The sequence below is a fragment of the Odocoileus virginianus genome, chromosome 1, assembly GCF_023699985.2.
Source record: "Odocoileus virginianus isolate 20LAN1187 ecotype Illinois chromosome 1, Ovbor_1.2, whole genome shotgun sequence".
NCBI classification, from domain to species: domain Eukaryota; kingdom Metazoa; phylum Chordata; class Mammalia; order Artiodactyla; family Cervidae; genus Odocoileus; species Odocoileus virginianus.
The window spans coordinates 20582538-20597041 of NC_069674.1; the positions used below are offsets into that span (position 1 = coordinate 20582538).

The 14504-nt window shown below is 41.5% G+C and overlaps 1 protein-coding gene across 1 annotated transcript in view; it reads right to left on the reverse strand.

The window, feature by feature from the left end:
- EXOC4 (exocyst complex component 4) overlaps window positions 1–14504 on the reverse strand; it is an 814875-nt gene that overhangs the window by 254827 nt on the left and 545544 nt on the right. The window contains exon 11 of the mRNA XM_070465647.1: window positions 14250–14469. Within this exon, the coding sequence (XP_070321748.1) occupies window positions 14250–14469 (220 nt within the window). The remainder of the gene's footprint in view (window positions 1–14249; window positions 14470–14504) is intronic.

Sequence of the window (14504 nt, forward strand, 5' to 3'; positions counted from 1 at the left end):
AGCCAGAGCTGCACTATCCAGACAGGGCAAAAATGACTTGGGATATGGACCTCAAAGATTCCCCAAGAACAGCAGTTCTCTGTCTATGCTCATCCAGCTTCCACCAGTCATCTTGCCAGGTCAGCAATCCTGCTGCTCACAAGAACTATAACTATCATCTGCTTGAGCTGTCAAGCCAGTCTTTTCTCCCTTCTTGCTATCTCTTGATGGGATGTTCTTCCTCTTCTCCAGTGTTTAAGAAAGAAAAATACATCAGAAGATGCCTTTGTTAGCAAGTAAAGTCAAATCTATTTCGGGCAAAGACAGCTCTCTAAAGATCTGAGCGACAGAGTGTTAATGCAGTTCAGTCCCCGTCAGCAGATCTGTCATTAGTCATTACCTTCTCTCCTGCTTATCCACCAAGGAGTGGGCCGAGGCAAGATCAAGACAGACAGCAGCCAATCAAATGTCTCAAAATACTTACCCCAAATAAGCCCTGGTACATAGCACAGTCTAGGTGAAAACCAAGATGGCCATCAGTGGGCCTGCTTTTACTTAGAAAGTAAATTCAGAATCCTCCTTTAAAACCCAGGGCTTAACTCTATACTGATGTCATTCTGAAACAGCCTAATGCTCAAGCAACTTTCTTAGTACCAAGCAAAGCTGGTGAACAAGTGTCACTGACTGTAATTACCTTCTCATTCAGCAGCCTCTCATGACTCCTCCAGCCCTGGGGATAAGCCCTTCTCAGCCTCTGTGTTATACACTGACCTCATAACCCAAATGCAATAAATGAATTCTGGGAAAGTTGCATCTAAATTAAAATCTGTCCCAAATACATTCTGAGAATTGATGGAATGCTGGAGAAAACAGCTGGATTTTTAACAGACTTCAAAAAATAAAAACTTCATATCATTAATGATTTTTATACAATGCATTGGGTTGGCTGCAGATGATTTTCTGCAGACAAAAGAAAAAATGATTTCTTTATTTCTAGCCCCTCTTGGTTTTCTCCAAATGCCTCACTGGCTATACTGTATAGAAGTTAGTTTAAATACATGTGTATTTACACACACACATACCCCTTTCTCCCACCTAGTTAACCGGGGACTTTCTATGAAAACCAGCCAAATGGACAACAAGGTCCTATTTCTTCTTTATCCAGAGATAAGACTATAAAGATATTTATATGTGCACATATAAAAAATTGATCATATGTGCCTATTCTGCATGTATATAAAAATCATCTCTCATTTGCTCACTTCACAGCCTTTTTCATCAGTAGTTAAGGGCAAATTCCCCAGTAGTATCATTCAATAAAGGCAATCTGTAAGTAATAGATTAACAACAAGCATGGGTTGGTCAATTTCCTGTTCCATGATACTATTTTAAGGAAACATCTGGATGGATACTTTTAGAAATTGGACACAACACAAAGCAACTACTTTCTCACTTAATATATTTCTTTTTATGTTCAGATTTTCTAAGTAAGATATTAAAAACCTGTGAACAACACCATGGTGAAGTGCTTAGGAATGACTGGGAATTCATTTCTAGGATGACTGAAAAAGAATTCAAATTTATCAGGTTTGGTTATGGAACAAATTCAGAAAAGTGCTAACTGTAAAATCTGGATAGTGAGCTGTGGGTGGTTTTCTTTCTTTTTTTTTCTCAGTCTTTTTAGATATTTCAAATATTTTCATGATAAACTCTGGGAGGGGGGGGAATACCAGGTTCTTATATTGGTTGTCCAATCATTTATAAAACAAACTATTGGTAAAACTTAGTGAAGCCTCTCATTTAATAGGAAGTATTTTTCATTTCTGTAGGTGTTTTCTTAGCATCATTTTCCTTAATGCTAATGGATTTTCTGAATGATCATGTAGGTGTGTGGACCAATAATAACAATTATGAGACAACTCAATACGTAGAGCAGTTCAGGAAGCCCTGCCAAATACATGATCTCACTGTACTCCTCACCTTAATCTTATGAGGTAGTTTAAGCCAGTATCATTCTCATAGAGAAACATGAAGCTGAGGGAAGATAAGTGGCTTGGGCTTGTCTAAGGTCACTGGACTGACAGGGAGACCAGATCCCCATTTTAAATACTTTTCCTACCATGCCAGGGTGAAATTTACGTGAGTTATTTTCCTGAATAGCTATGAAGAATCACACCAAAAATTCTACAACAAATAAAATGCTTTAAACTAGTAACAAAATTAATCATACAAAAATAACACAACTTGATAATAAAATCTGAAGACACACCCAAAGTCCACATCAGTATTGAAAGATTTAATTTGCTCAGCTGTCTCAGAAGTGGACAGGGGAGAGTTGAAAGCCATGGTGACAATCTGAACAATCAAAAGGAACAAAGGAATCTTGAGGCCCATCTTCCCAGATAAAACCTGAAGCAGCCACTAGCAGTTGGTTACTTGAGGCCTTCATGCATCACGAAGGGCCTAAATAATATTGCTGGTGAGTGTTTTATTTTACTTTTATTTTACCTTTATCAAAGGAAAATTCAAAGTTACTATTTAAGTCAGTATTTCTTTAGGTTTAGGTAAACACTGAAGAATCAAATTAGGCCTCAAGGCATCTTGGTTCTGAGACTTATTTTTAGCACAGTGAGACCATTAGCACCACCTCTCCAAGCTTACAGGGGAGGAAAAAAAAAAATTGATCAGCTCTCTTTTCCACTTAATGATTTCCATGATGACTTCCAGCAGACCTTAAATGGGACTAATCTATTTAGGCTAATAAAAACTAAATCTATTCTGTACCACCGAGCAGAGTGGCAACAACTGGCTGTAATGCAAACACCACTCAAATCTAACATTATTCACATTAACATAATTTGATATGATGAAAACAATATGCTACTTCTGCTGGCCATACTTCCCTGGGAAACCAACAAGAGGTTACTGGCAGCACCTTGACTTAGCCGGGGAGATAATAGGCTTGGGCATCAGTGTAATTATCTCTGGCAAATCATTATACTGTAAGCAGCTGTGTCTACTAACATTCAATAAAGCTTAACTAGAGCTCCAGCAATCACTCAGCCCACCAAAAACTTTCATTTGGAAGCTTGCTGACATTTGGAATTTAGACCATTCTGGGCCTATTGCCTTAACAACATTACTTCTATACTGCTTCCTGCCAGAGTGTCTTCTAGGAAAATATAGCAGGTTGAACATGTTGCATTCTACATAGACTGCTAACAGTTATTAGCTGGGGTGAGTTGAACAGTGTCCTCCCGACATTCCACAGGCAACCTCAGAATGTGACCTTAGTTGCAAATAGGGTCTTTGTGGATATAAATATGGTAAGGGTTGAGGTGAGGTCATGGCTGGATTAAGGTGTGCCCGAAATTCAATGAGAGTGTCCTGAGAAAAGAAAGAAAAGGAAAAATGGAGAATGTGGAAGAAGATAATGTTAAGATGGAAGCAGGGATCAGAATTATGCTCCCCAAAGCCAAAAAAGGCCAGGGCCACCAGAAATGGAAGAAGCAAGGAAGGGTCCTCCTTTAGAGCCTCTGAAGGGAATGTGGCCTCTGGCCTCCAGAACTGTGGGTCCACCAATGTCTATTTTTTCAACCCCCAAGTTTGTGGTAACTTGTTATACGTGCCCTGGGAAACGAACACACTAGCTTCAATGATCATAAATATTGCATGCTGTTTCTGCTGCTAACAAATGACCAGTGGGCAAATCCAGGAAAAAGAGGAACGAAGTGAAACAATACCATCTCCTGCTGTCACTCTAAGGTAATGGGAAGCAGGAAACACGAGTTACTAGCTGGGTGAGGGAGTACAGAGAACAGGAGTGAGTAAACAGCACGTTAGTGATGAGAGGAGATGCAGGCTGAAATCTACAAAGAAACAACAGGAGTGGTGAGGCATGGTTAGCAGAAGTCAAAGGCTATGAGGTTGAGAGTTAAGCTGTGGGCAGGTAGCAGGCATCGGAGTAGTCAAGGCTGAAGTCCAGGCATCCGTGACATGGAAAAGGAAGGAGGTATGTTTTACAACCATTATTCCATCCAAACCTTAGAAATGATGTCTGTGTTCCTAGGACACATATTTTATTATTCTTATTTTATAGAGCAGGGAATAGGTATGGAGAGGCAGCAACTTGGTCCTTATCACAAAAGTATCCACTGAAACATCTGGGATTTAAATCTATTTGTATCTGATCCCAAGTCTTATATATCAAGCTTGATTCAAAGTATCCAACAGATCCTTTGTTACAAAACTGACTGAAAGAACAAATCCCTTATTTATAACTTTTTTGTACTTACTATCATAGCAGTAGTTGATTCTATGGAGTAGAAAGATGCAGACCAGCGACAAGTGATGCTAACACTGTCTGTATGTTGGAATCATCTGGACAGCTCATAACACCTGGATGCCCAGACCTCACCCCTGATCTACTGAACCATATCTCTGGGATGGAAGCTTACCCCTGATCAACTGAACCAACTCCCTGGGTGTGCTCAGAAAGCTCTTGGGTGATTCTAATGAGAATTGTTACTGAGCCCCACACACCCCCCAGGGAGCAGTGGGGAGCTCAGAAGGATGAGGAAGAGAGGAGAATGTACGGTTTGCAGGCTGCCTCTAACCATCTCACCTCTCAGAAGGGCTCTGACACACACTGAGTCAATGAAGAAAATGAAAATGTGCTTTACATGTTTGAAGATTGCTTCAAACTTGCACAGTTTATGGTTTTTTCCTCCAGTGAATGTGGGAATGTAAGCCTCGACATTAGGAAAGCTGTCCTTGTCTCACATTGCTCAACATGAGCCAGGAAACGTACACTCAGCCTGTGTCTGGAAAGAACTTTGCAACATTCAGCAATGTGCTAGACTAGGAAGCAGCTTTTGCTGCCACTGCAAATATTGTTTTTACAAATTTGGCGTCTGTACGAAACAAAGCTGAATCATTTTTTTGAAGTAACTACTGTTGTTTGCCGCAGTGCTAGAAGCCCACAGCATTAGAGCCCCATTGCCTAGCCTCCAGCTGGAAATGCTGGTATTATGTAAGACAATGCTTCTAAAACTTCCACCTCTATTAATCACTGAGAGGGCTGGTCAGACCAGAGATTCCTGAGCTCCACTCTTGAGCACAGCTGAGGCTGAGCAATCTGCATTTCTCATAAGCTCAGGTGATATCGGGGTCGCACAGAGTCAGACACAACTGAAGCGACTTAGCAGCAGCAGCAGGTGATATGATGCACACGTCCATGGACCACACTTCACATTGCTCTTGTACAAGGAGTGTCTGTGTGGTCAGGCACTCAGCCGTGTCCAACTTTGTGCGACCCTATGGACTGTAGCCCACCAGACTCCTCTGACCATGGGATTCTCCAGGCATGAATACTGGAGTGGGTTGCCATTTCCTACTCCAGGGGATCTTCCTGACCAGGGATCAAACCCTTGTCTCCTATAGTGGCAGGCGTATTCTTCACCACTGAGCCACGAGGGAAGCTGTGCTCATTCAAGACAGTGCTTTTCAAAATCTAATGTATGTACAAAACACCTGGGGATGCCGTATACATGCAGATTCTGACTCAGATGTTCTTGTCCACAGGTCCCTCTCTAAGTAACAAGGATACCAGGTATTCCACCGGCGGGGGGTGGGGGGAAGGACCTTTACTTGTATCTTTTGTTCATACCGAAATATGTTCATTCAGCTGTGTGGCAGTTAAGGGAGAAAAACCTAAGCATTAGTCTCCTCTCCCCTTTTCTGGGTGAAGACACTAAAGAGGAATAAATCAAATTACATCCCCAAACCAAGGACAAGTTAGGGAACAGAGAGAATGCTTCCTCATGTCTGATGAGTGAACAGTTGGTTGATTGCTGTGATATATAAGGCATGAAGGGGTATCCACTTCAAACAGTCAACTGTTTCCATAGCTCTATGTCTGGAATGTCAGAAGATCTGAGTCAAGAGAAATGAGGAATTTCTCTTAATGGATTTCTTTCACTTGAGTTAGCATGCTTCACCTTGCAATGGATGGAGGCCAATCTGCAGAAAAAGTGATGGTAACAGAGGACTCTCAGATGGTAAGAGCATGAAGCATAGTTTACCTGCCTTCATCTAACAGCATTAGAGGTATAAGATCTGTGATGTTTTAATTTAAACATTGTCATGATGCTGGGAAAGATTGAGGGCAGAAGGAGAAAGGGATGACAGAGGACGAGATGGTTGGATGGCATCACCGACTCAATGGACATGAGTTTGGGTAAACTCCAGGAGTTGGTGATGGATAGGGAGGCCTGGCGTGCTGTGGTCCATGGGGTTGCAGAGTCAGACACGACTGAGAAACTGAACTGAACTGAATGCATGTTAAACTCAAGACGAGGAAACTTATCCTGTGGGGGCAAAACCTGCATACACACACACACACAACCTTGTATTAACGAAGCCATCATGAGCTCATTCATTTTTATTCACTCAGCCATTTATTCAATAATGTCTTCTCTACAGCAGCCAAGGCTGTAGGAGCTGCGGATCAAAGAGAGAACCATCTGCAACAAATATCCAAGCTAGTCCATCCATTGGAAAAAGGCTTAGACAACTGAGGTAAGGAACATGGTTGGCTTTACACTTTTACTTCCCTGTAGGCAATACATGGATTTAGAGTAGTGTATCTCTGACTACGATGAGAATCTGGTTCCAAACTCTCCCCCTGTCCTCCCTGTCTGCTGCAGATTTATAAATAACAATGAATTACTAGAAAAAAAGGAAAGTTGAAAAACTCAGGGATAAAAACACAAGTTCCAATCTTTTACTATTAGGCTCAAGAGACAATGTCAAATTGCTTAAAAAAAAAAAAGTCTCAAATTCTGCCCATCTCATAGCAGACTGCTAACAAACAGCTTGGCTTCTTGGGTGGCCCACTGGTAAAGAATCTACCTACAATTCAGAGACGTGGGTTCAATCCCTGGTCCAGAAAGATCCTCTGGAATAGGAAATGGCAACCCTCTTCAGTATTCTTGTCTGGAAAATTCCACGGACAGAGGAGACTGGCTGGCTATAGTCCATGAAGTCACAAAGAGTCAGACAGGACTGAGCATGCATGCAAAGAAAAAAAAAAAAGAATAGCTCACATGCAAGCATTCTCTTACACTGAGTAAAACTAAGTTAGAACCCACGAGTTCCAGGGTTAGGTCACCTGGGTTTGAATTACAGTTTTAGTGATGCGAGCTAAATGACTTTGGGCAAATTATTTAATTTCACTGTTTCTCAGTTTCCTCCCCACAATAAGAATGCCATCTTCACAAAGCTGTTGTCAATGCATATAAAACATTTACAAGTCAATACACATAAAGCACTCAATAGTGTCTGGCTCATAGTAAATGCTATTAAAGTGTGAGTTGTCACCATTATTACTATTTACTATTATGACTGCTATCATTACTGCTTCTACTGTACAATGCTAGTACAACACTGCTGTATCAGCGGCCAGCATCGTCGCAGTTATTTCACCTATAAAATGGTGCTTGTAATTTCTTCCTCCCTATCTCCTTCCTTTCTTCATTCCTATGTGCCTAGAAAGTAAAGTTACCAATGTAAAAGCACATGAGCATGTGTGTGTGCTCAGCTGTGTCCCAACTCTTGGCGACCCCATGCACTGTATCCCGCCAGGCTCCTCCGTCCACAGGATTTTCGAGACAAGAATACTGGAGTGGGTTGCCATTTCCTCCTCCAGGGGATCCTCCCCGCCCAGGGATCGAACCCATGTCTCCTGAGTCTCCTGCACTGGCAGGCAGATGCCTTACTACTGAGTCACCTGGGAAGTCTATGTAAAAGCACGTTATGGCCCAAATAAATGCCCCCTTATAACTGACTGTCTCCCCAGACCAAATGCCATTTGAGAGAGGAAAGGACCGAGTATCCTGGGGTTCTCTGTGTCTGCACATCATGAAATAAACGGAAGCAGCACTGAGACAGCTGTCTGTCCACTGTCCCCAGAGAACCCCATCGGGCTGATGCTTTCTGACAGTGGGTGCTGCCTCCAGGGAAAGGCACGATCCTTTCCAGTCTGTAACCAAATAACAGTGAGCAGGGGGAATGACTTTAAAGGACACAGAATTCGATACTTAGCCCTCCTGCATCTTTCACACATACAGCTATTTCTCCAAGCTCTCTTCTTCACAACTGCTTTGGATTCTCAGCTACAATTACTGTGAATTACTTCTCAATTATTTTTCTTTATATTAGCTACCTATAATTAGCTGGGAATAAAAAAATATTAAAGTGACACTGAAACACATCTAAGAAACACTGAAATTTGAGCACGAGAGAGATTGTTAGAGAACAATCTACAATCATCAGAAAGCCAGAGACTTTCTCAAGATGAGAAAGGAAAATGACCTCCTCCTCATGTGTTTTTTTAAGCTAACTCTGAGAATATTAAACCAATTTATGGATGGTCTAACTCATTTTCATTGTCAAAAATAAAACCCCGAGGAAGAAAGGGAGAACAAAATAACCAAATAAGAAAGCAGGTATCTGGGCTCTGTAAATGTATTTGGAGATGAATAGCTTGAATGGCTTTTAAGATTTATTCACTTACATGTAACTATCATATCTGGACAAGGTCAAAGAAAGAAGAGGTAAGGCTGGAGTTCTTAACATGGCCTCAGAATGGAGTCATTGACTCGAAGAACAAGAGGTGTAGTAACACGTACAAATGGCTGGTGATGAGGTTAGGAGTGACTTGACAAGCACGTTGGTAGACGGCCCAGAGATGCCATGTAGCCAGCAGTGTGTGGCCCTGACATGGCCCAGACTGTAGTCAACTAGTTAGGAGTTTTACGTGTCTTTGTTACTCAAGTTGAAAATTATCATGTCTAATGAGCCAGTATCTTTAACTCCCAGATTCACTCTGTAGTGTAGTTTCTTTTAAATTCGTCACACTAAGTATATTAAAGTTGCTCTGTACAGCATATGGCATGATACTTGAGGGATATACATACCGAGAGGTTTTCTAATGGAGAAGAAATTAATGATACGGTCAGACATAACATAAAAGTAAACAAGTTTTTGTCACTCTCTATTTCTCATCTTCCCACTCTGACTCTGCAGTTAAGACACTCAAAACCTATTCACTGTGACCATCTATCCACCCACCCACCCACATATACATTCATCCAACAAACTCCTGGGCACATTCCTCCTGCCTGGTAGTGTACTATGCTTTTGGAACTTAATTTCTAGTAAGAAAAGATAGGAAATCAGCAAGCCCGTTGCTGTTGTTGTTCGGTCACACAGCCGTGTCCAATTCTTTGTGACCCTATGAACTGCAGCACGTCAGGCCTCCCTGTCCCCCACCATCAACAAGCTAGAAAATAAACAACTATGACAGTTGTGCTAAGAAAGGAAAAAATTAAAACCTGAAAATAGTGACTAACTAGGGAAATCTATTCATGATCCTAAAAGAAAAACAGAATTCCATTCAGATGATTAACAGAAGAAATACTAAAGAAGAGAGAACTTATAGAGTTATAGGCAGCATTGAAAGAAGCAATAAGGGATGTTGAGGCTGCCAGAGACTGGTCACAGCAGAAAGCTCTCATCAAGGACCAAGGAGAGGAAATGGTGTTGTCATAGTTCAGTGAGAGCTGGAGCCATGGGGAAAACGTTATCTGGCAGGACCTCTCATTATGGAGGGAGGCACCCAAGGTCAGAACTCTGATCCAAAACGGAGAGGAAGGAGATAAGAGCCCAATCTCTCTTTCTCCTTTTACCCTCCAACTTCCTGCTAGCGCTTCCTATTGGCAGAACCTGATGATAAGTCACCTGGCATAGGAGTTTGGGTGACGCATCCATAAAATTTGGCTCCAGTGTTGAGAATAGATTGAGAAGGTGGAGGAGGGAAGATGAATAATAACTGAGGAAGGGAACCTACTTAGGTAGATAAGTCAGGAAAAGCTTCCCTGTGGAAGTGACATTTGAATTGATACCAAGAGAAGAGGCTGGCCATGCAAAGAGCCAGTAGAAGAATGAGCCAACAGAAGGGTAAGTGAGCACATGCCTTTGCTCTTCTCCTTGTTCTGCATCCCACACTCAGGACAGATCCTTCACTAGGAACGCAGACTCAGACAATCCAAATGAACATCTTCCTAGATGTGTTGCTATTACTCTAGTCCTGGGAAAACTGAATGCCTCTCATCTATGTTCTCAAGACCACAGAAGACTTTGCTCATAAAAAAAGAGAATGCTCACACTAGGATATTTCCCTATGAGAGGGCCAGCACTTTTACTCATTCTAGTGTACAAAGAAGGAAGAATCAAGGATGACATATGTAAAAATATTAAAGAAGGCAACTAAAGCAACTATCCCATTTATCCAATTTCTCTTTGAAAAGCTCAAGTCTTCCACATTTTGACATATCCTCATATCATGCAACATATGCAAAAATGTCCTATTATGCCCATCAGTCTCTTAAATGAAAAAATATTGCGAAGATCCAATTATTATACAATATAACAATAATTGCTTTGGCTTCATCCCTTCATTCTTTCTGGAGTTAATTCTCCTCGGATATCCAGTAGCATATTGGGCACTTACTGACCTGGGGAGTTCATCTTTCAGTGTCCTATCTTTTTGTCTTTTCATACTGTTCATGGGATTCTCAAGGTGCCCAATATGCTACTGGAGATCAGTGGAGAAATAACTCCAGAAAGAAAGAAGGGATGGAGTCAAAGCAAAAACAACACCCAGTTGTGAATGGGACTGGTGGTAGAAGCAAGATTCACTACTGTAAAGAGCAATATTGCATAGGAACCTGGAATGTTAGGTCCATGAATCAAGGCAAATCGGAAGTGGTCAAACAGGAGATGAGAAGAGTGAACATCAACATTCTAGGAATCAGTGAACTAAGATGGACTGGAATGGGTGAATTTAACTCAGATGACCATTATATCTACTACTGTGGGCAAGAATCCCTTAGAAGAAATGAAGTAGCCATCATAGTCAACAAAAGAGTCTGAAATGAAGTACACGGATGCAATCTCAAAAACGACAGAATGATCTCTGTTCGTTTCCAAGGCAAACCATTCAATATCACGGTAATTCAAGTTTATGCCCCAACCAGTAAGGCCGAAAAAGCTGAAGTTGAACAGTTCTATGAAGACCTACAAGACCTTCTAGAATTAACACCCAAAAAAGATGCCCTTTTCATTACAGGGGATTGGAATGCAAAAGTAGGAAGTTAAGAAACACCTGGAGTAACAGGCAAATTTAGCCTTGGGGTACAGAATGAAGCAGGGCAAAGGCTAACAGAGTTCTGCCAAAAGAACGCACTGGTGATAGCAAACACCCTCTTCCAACAACACAAGAGAAGACTCTACACATGGACATCACCAGATGGTTGACAGTGAAATCAGACTGATTACATTCTTTGCAGCCAAAGATGGAGAAGCTCTATACAGTCAGCAAAAACAAGACCAGGAGCTGACTGTGGCTCAGATCATGAACTCCTTATTGCCAAATTCAGACTGAAATTGAAGAAAGTGGAGAAAACCACTAGACCATTCAGATAGGACCTAAATCAAATCCCTTATGACTATACAGTGGAAGTGAGAAATAGACTTAAGGGACTCAATCTGATAGACAAGAGTGCCTGATGAACTATGGATGGAGGTTCGTGACATTGTACAGGAGACAGGAATCAAGATGATCCCCAAGAAAAAGAAATGCAAAAAAGCAAAATGGCTGTCTGAGGAGGCCTTACAAATAGCTGTGATAGACAGGAAGTGAAAAACAAAGGAGAAAAAGAAAAATATACCCATTTGAATGCAGAGTTCCAAAGAATAGCAAGGAGAGATAAGAAAGCCTCCCTCAGCGATCAATGCAAAGAAATAGAGGGAAAAAATAGAATGGGAAAGACTAGAGATCTCTTCAAGAAAATCAGAGATACCACAGGAACTTTTCATGCAAAGATGGGCTCAATAAAGGACAGAAATGGTAGGGACCTAACAGAAGCAGAAGGTATTAAGAAGAGGTGGCAAGAATACACAGAAGAGCTTTACAAAAAAGATCTTCATGACCCAGATAATCATGATGGTGTGATCACTCACCTAGAGCCAGACATCCTGTGAAGTGAAGTGGGCCTTAGGAAGCATCACCAAGAACAAAGCTAGTGGAGGTGATGGAATTCCAGTTGAGCTATTTCAAATCCTCAAAGAGGACACTGTGAAAGTGCTGCACTCAATATGCCAGCAAATTTGGAAAACTCAGCAGTGGCCACAGGACTGGAAAAGGTCAGTTTTCATTCCAGTCCCAAAGAAAGGCAATGCCACTCATCTCATCTCATGCACTCATCTCACACGTTAGTAAAGTAATGCTTAAAATTCTCCAAGCCAGGCTTCAGCAATACATGAACCGTGAACTTCCAGATGTTCAAGCTGGTTTTAGAAAAGGCAGAGGAACCAGAGATCAAATTGCCAACATCTGATGGATCATCACAAAAGCAAGAGAGTTCCAGAAAAACATCTATTTCTGCTTTATTGACTATGCCAAAGCCTTTGACTGTGTGGATCACAATAAACTGTGGAAAATTCTGAAAGAGACAGGCATACCAGACCACTTGACCTGCCTCTTGAGAAACTTGTATGCAGGTCAGGAAGCAACAGTTAGAACTGGACATGGAACAACAGACTGGCTCCAAACAGGGAAAGGAGTACATCAAGGCTGTATATTGTCACCCTGCTTATTTAACTTATATGCAGAGTATATCATGAGAAACGCTGGCTGGAGGAAGCACAAGCTGGAATCAAGATTGCCGGGAGAAATATTAATAACCTCAGATATGCAAATGACACCACCCTTATGGCAGAAAGTAAAGAGGAACTACAAAGCCTCTTGATGAAAGTAAAAGATGAGAGTGAAGAAGTTGGCTTAAAGCTCAACATTCAGAAAACTAAGATCATAACATCTGGTCCCATCACTTCATGGCAAATAGATGGGGAAACAGTGGCTGACTTTATTTTTCTGGGCTCCAAAATCACTGCAGATGGTGACTGCAGCCATGAAATTAAAAGACGCTTACTCCTTGGAAGGAAAGTTATGACCAACCTAGATGGCATATTAAAAAGCAGAGACATTACTTTGTCTACAAAGGTCCGTCTACTGAAGGCTATGGTTTTTCCAGTAGTCATTATGAATGTGAGAGTTGGACTATAAAGAAAGCTGAGCACCGAAGAATTGATGCTTTTGAACTGGCGGTTGGAGAAGACTCTTGAGAGTCCCTTGGACGGCAAGGAGATCCAACCAGTTCATCCTAAAGGAGATCAGTGCTGGGTGTTCATTGGAAGGACTGATGTTGAAGCTGAAACTCCAATACTTTGGCCTCCTGATGCGAAGAGCTGACTCATTGGAAAAGACCCTGATGCTGGGAGGGATTAGGGGCAGAAGGAGAAGGGGACGACAGAGGATGAGATGGTTGGATGGCATCATCGACTTGATGGACATGGGTTTGGGTGGATCCGGGAGTTGGTGATGGACAGGGAGGCCTGGTGTGCTGCGGTTCATGGGGTCGCAAAGAGTCAGACATGACTGAGTGACTGAACTGAACTGATAACAATAATTAATGTATACTCATAATTGAAATTCATATTAATACAAATTTTCTTTTGGTTTTATATTTACCTCCAAGTCACTGGCTTAAAGCATGTAAAATAAATATCTCGTTAATTAATCTGAATATCTAACAACTTGTTTTACTTCTGTTGCCCAGAAACCATTGCTTAAAATAGGGAAAGTAACATTTTCATATTAAGATGATCGTCACCTGAATTAACAAATGATCTGACCTTCAAAAGCCCGTTTGCAACGTGGGTTCAGATTCACCGTGAGCTAGCCAAATCAGCATTCAAATGGAACTGAGGGTTTATTGTTGGTCATTGAAGTTAGGCAGAGTCACTTCCTCCCTGTAAATCCTTCTACTTCAGCATGCACTCACCACTGGAAAGAGAATTCTATTCAAGGACAAATTTCAGGCCAATAATGAGGAGTTGCCTGCATGTTAATGAGGCTCACCATCTCCCATACTCAAAACTAACCATTTTTTTCTTAAAGATCTTCAGGACTTTCCATTATCTCTACATTAGTCGTTAATTTCCCTAGTGCCCATTTAATTTATTTCCTCTTATTTTGTCCCTGATGAACATGGAAGCAGATGGTAATTCTTCTTCTCTTTTCAATTTGTAACTCTTGCCAAGTCAATGAAAACTGCTGATAGAATAAGTTCAAAAAATGTGATTACCTGGAGGAGAGGCCGCTGCACCCCCAGCACTTTCATGGTATCTGCATTAGCCAGGATCTTCAGGGGGTCAGATGTTTTCGTGACTCCTTCAATCTCCTTGTTGATCTCAGCCAAGACCTGATTGAGGAAGATATTTTTGATGTACACGGTGAGAAACTCTCGAAGAGGACACTGTTTGGCAGGACCAAGTCCCAGGGCGTGCTCTATCTCTTGAATAAATCTGGAAGACAAACAGAGCACAACCACTGTCAAACA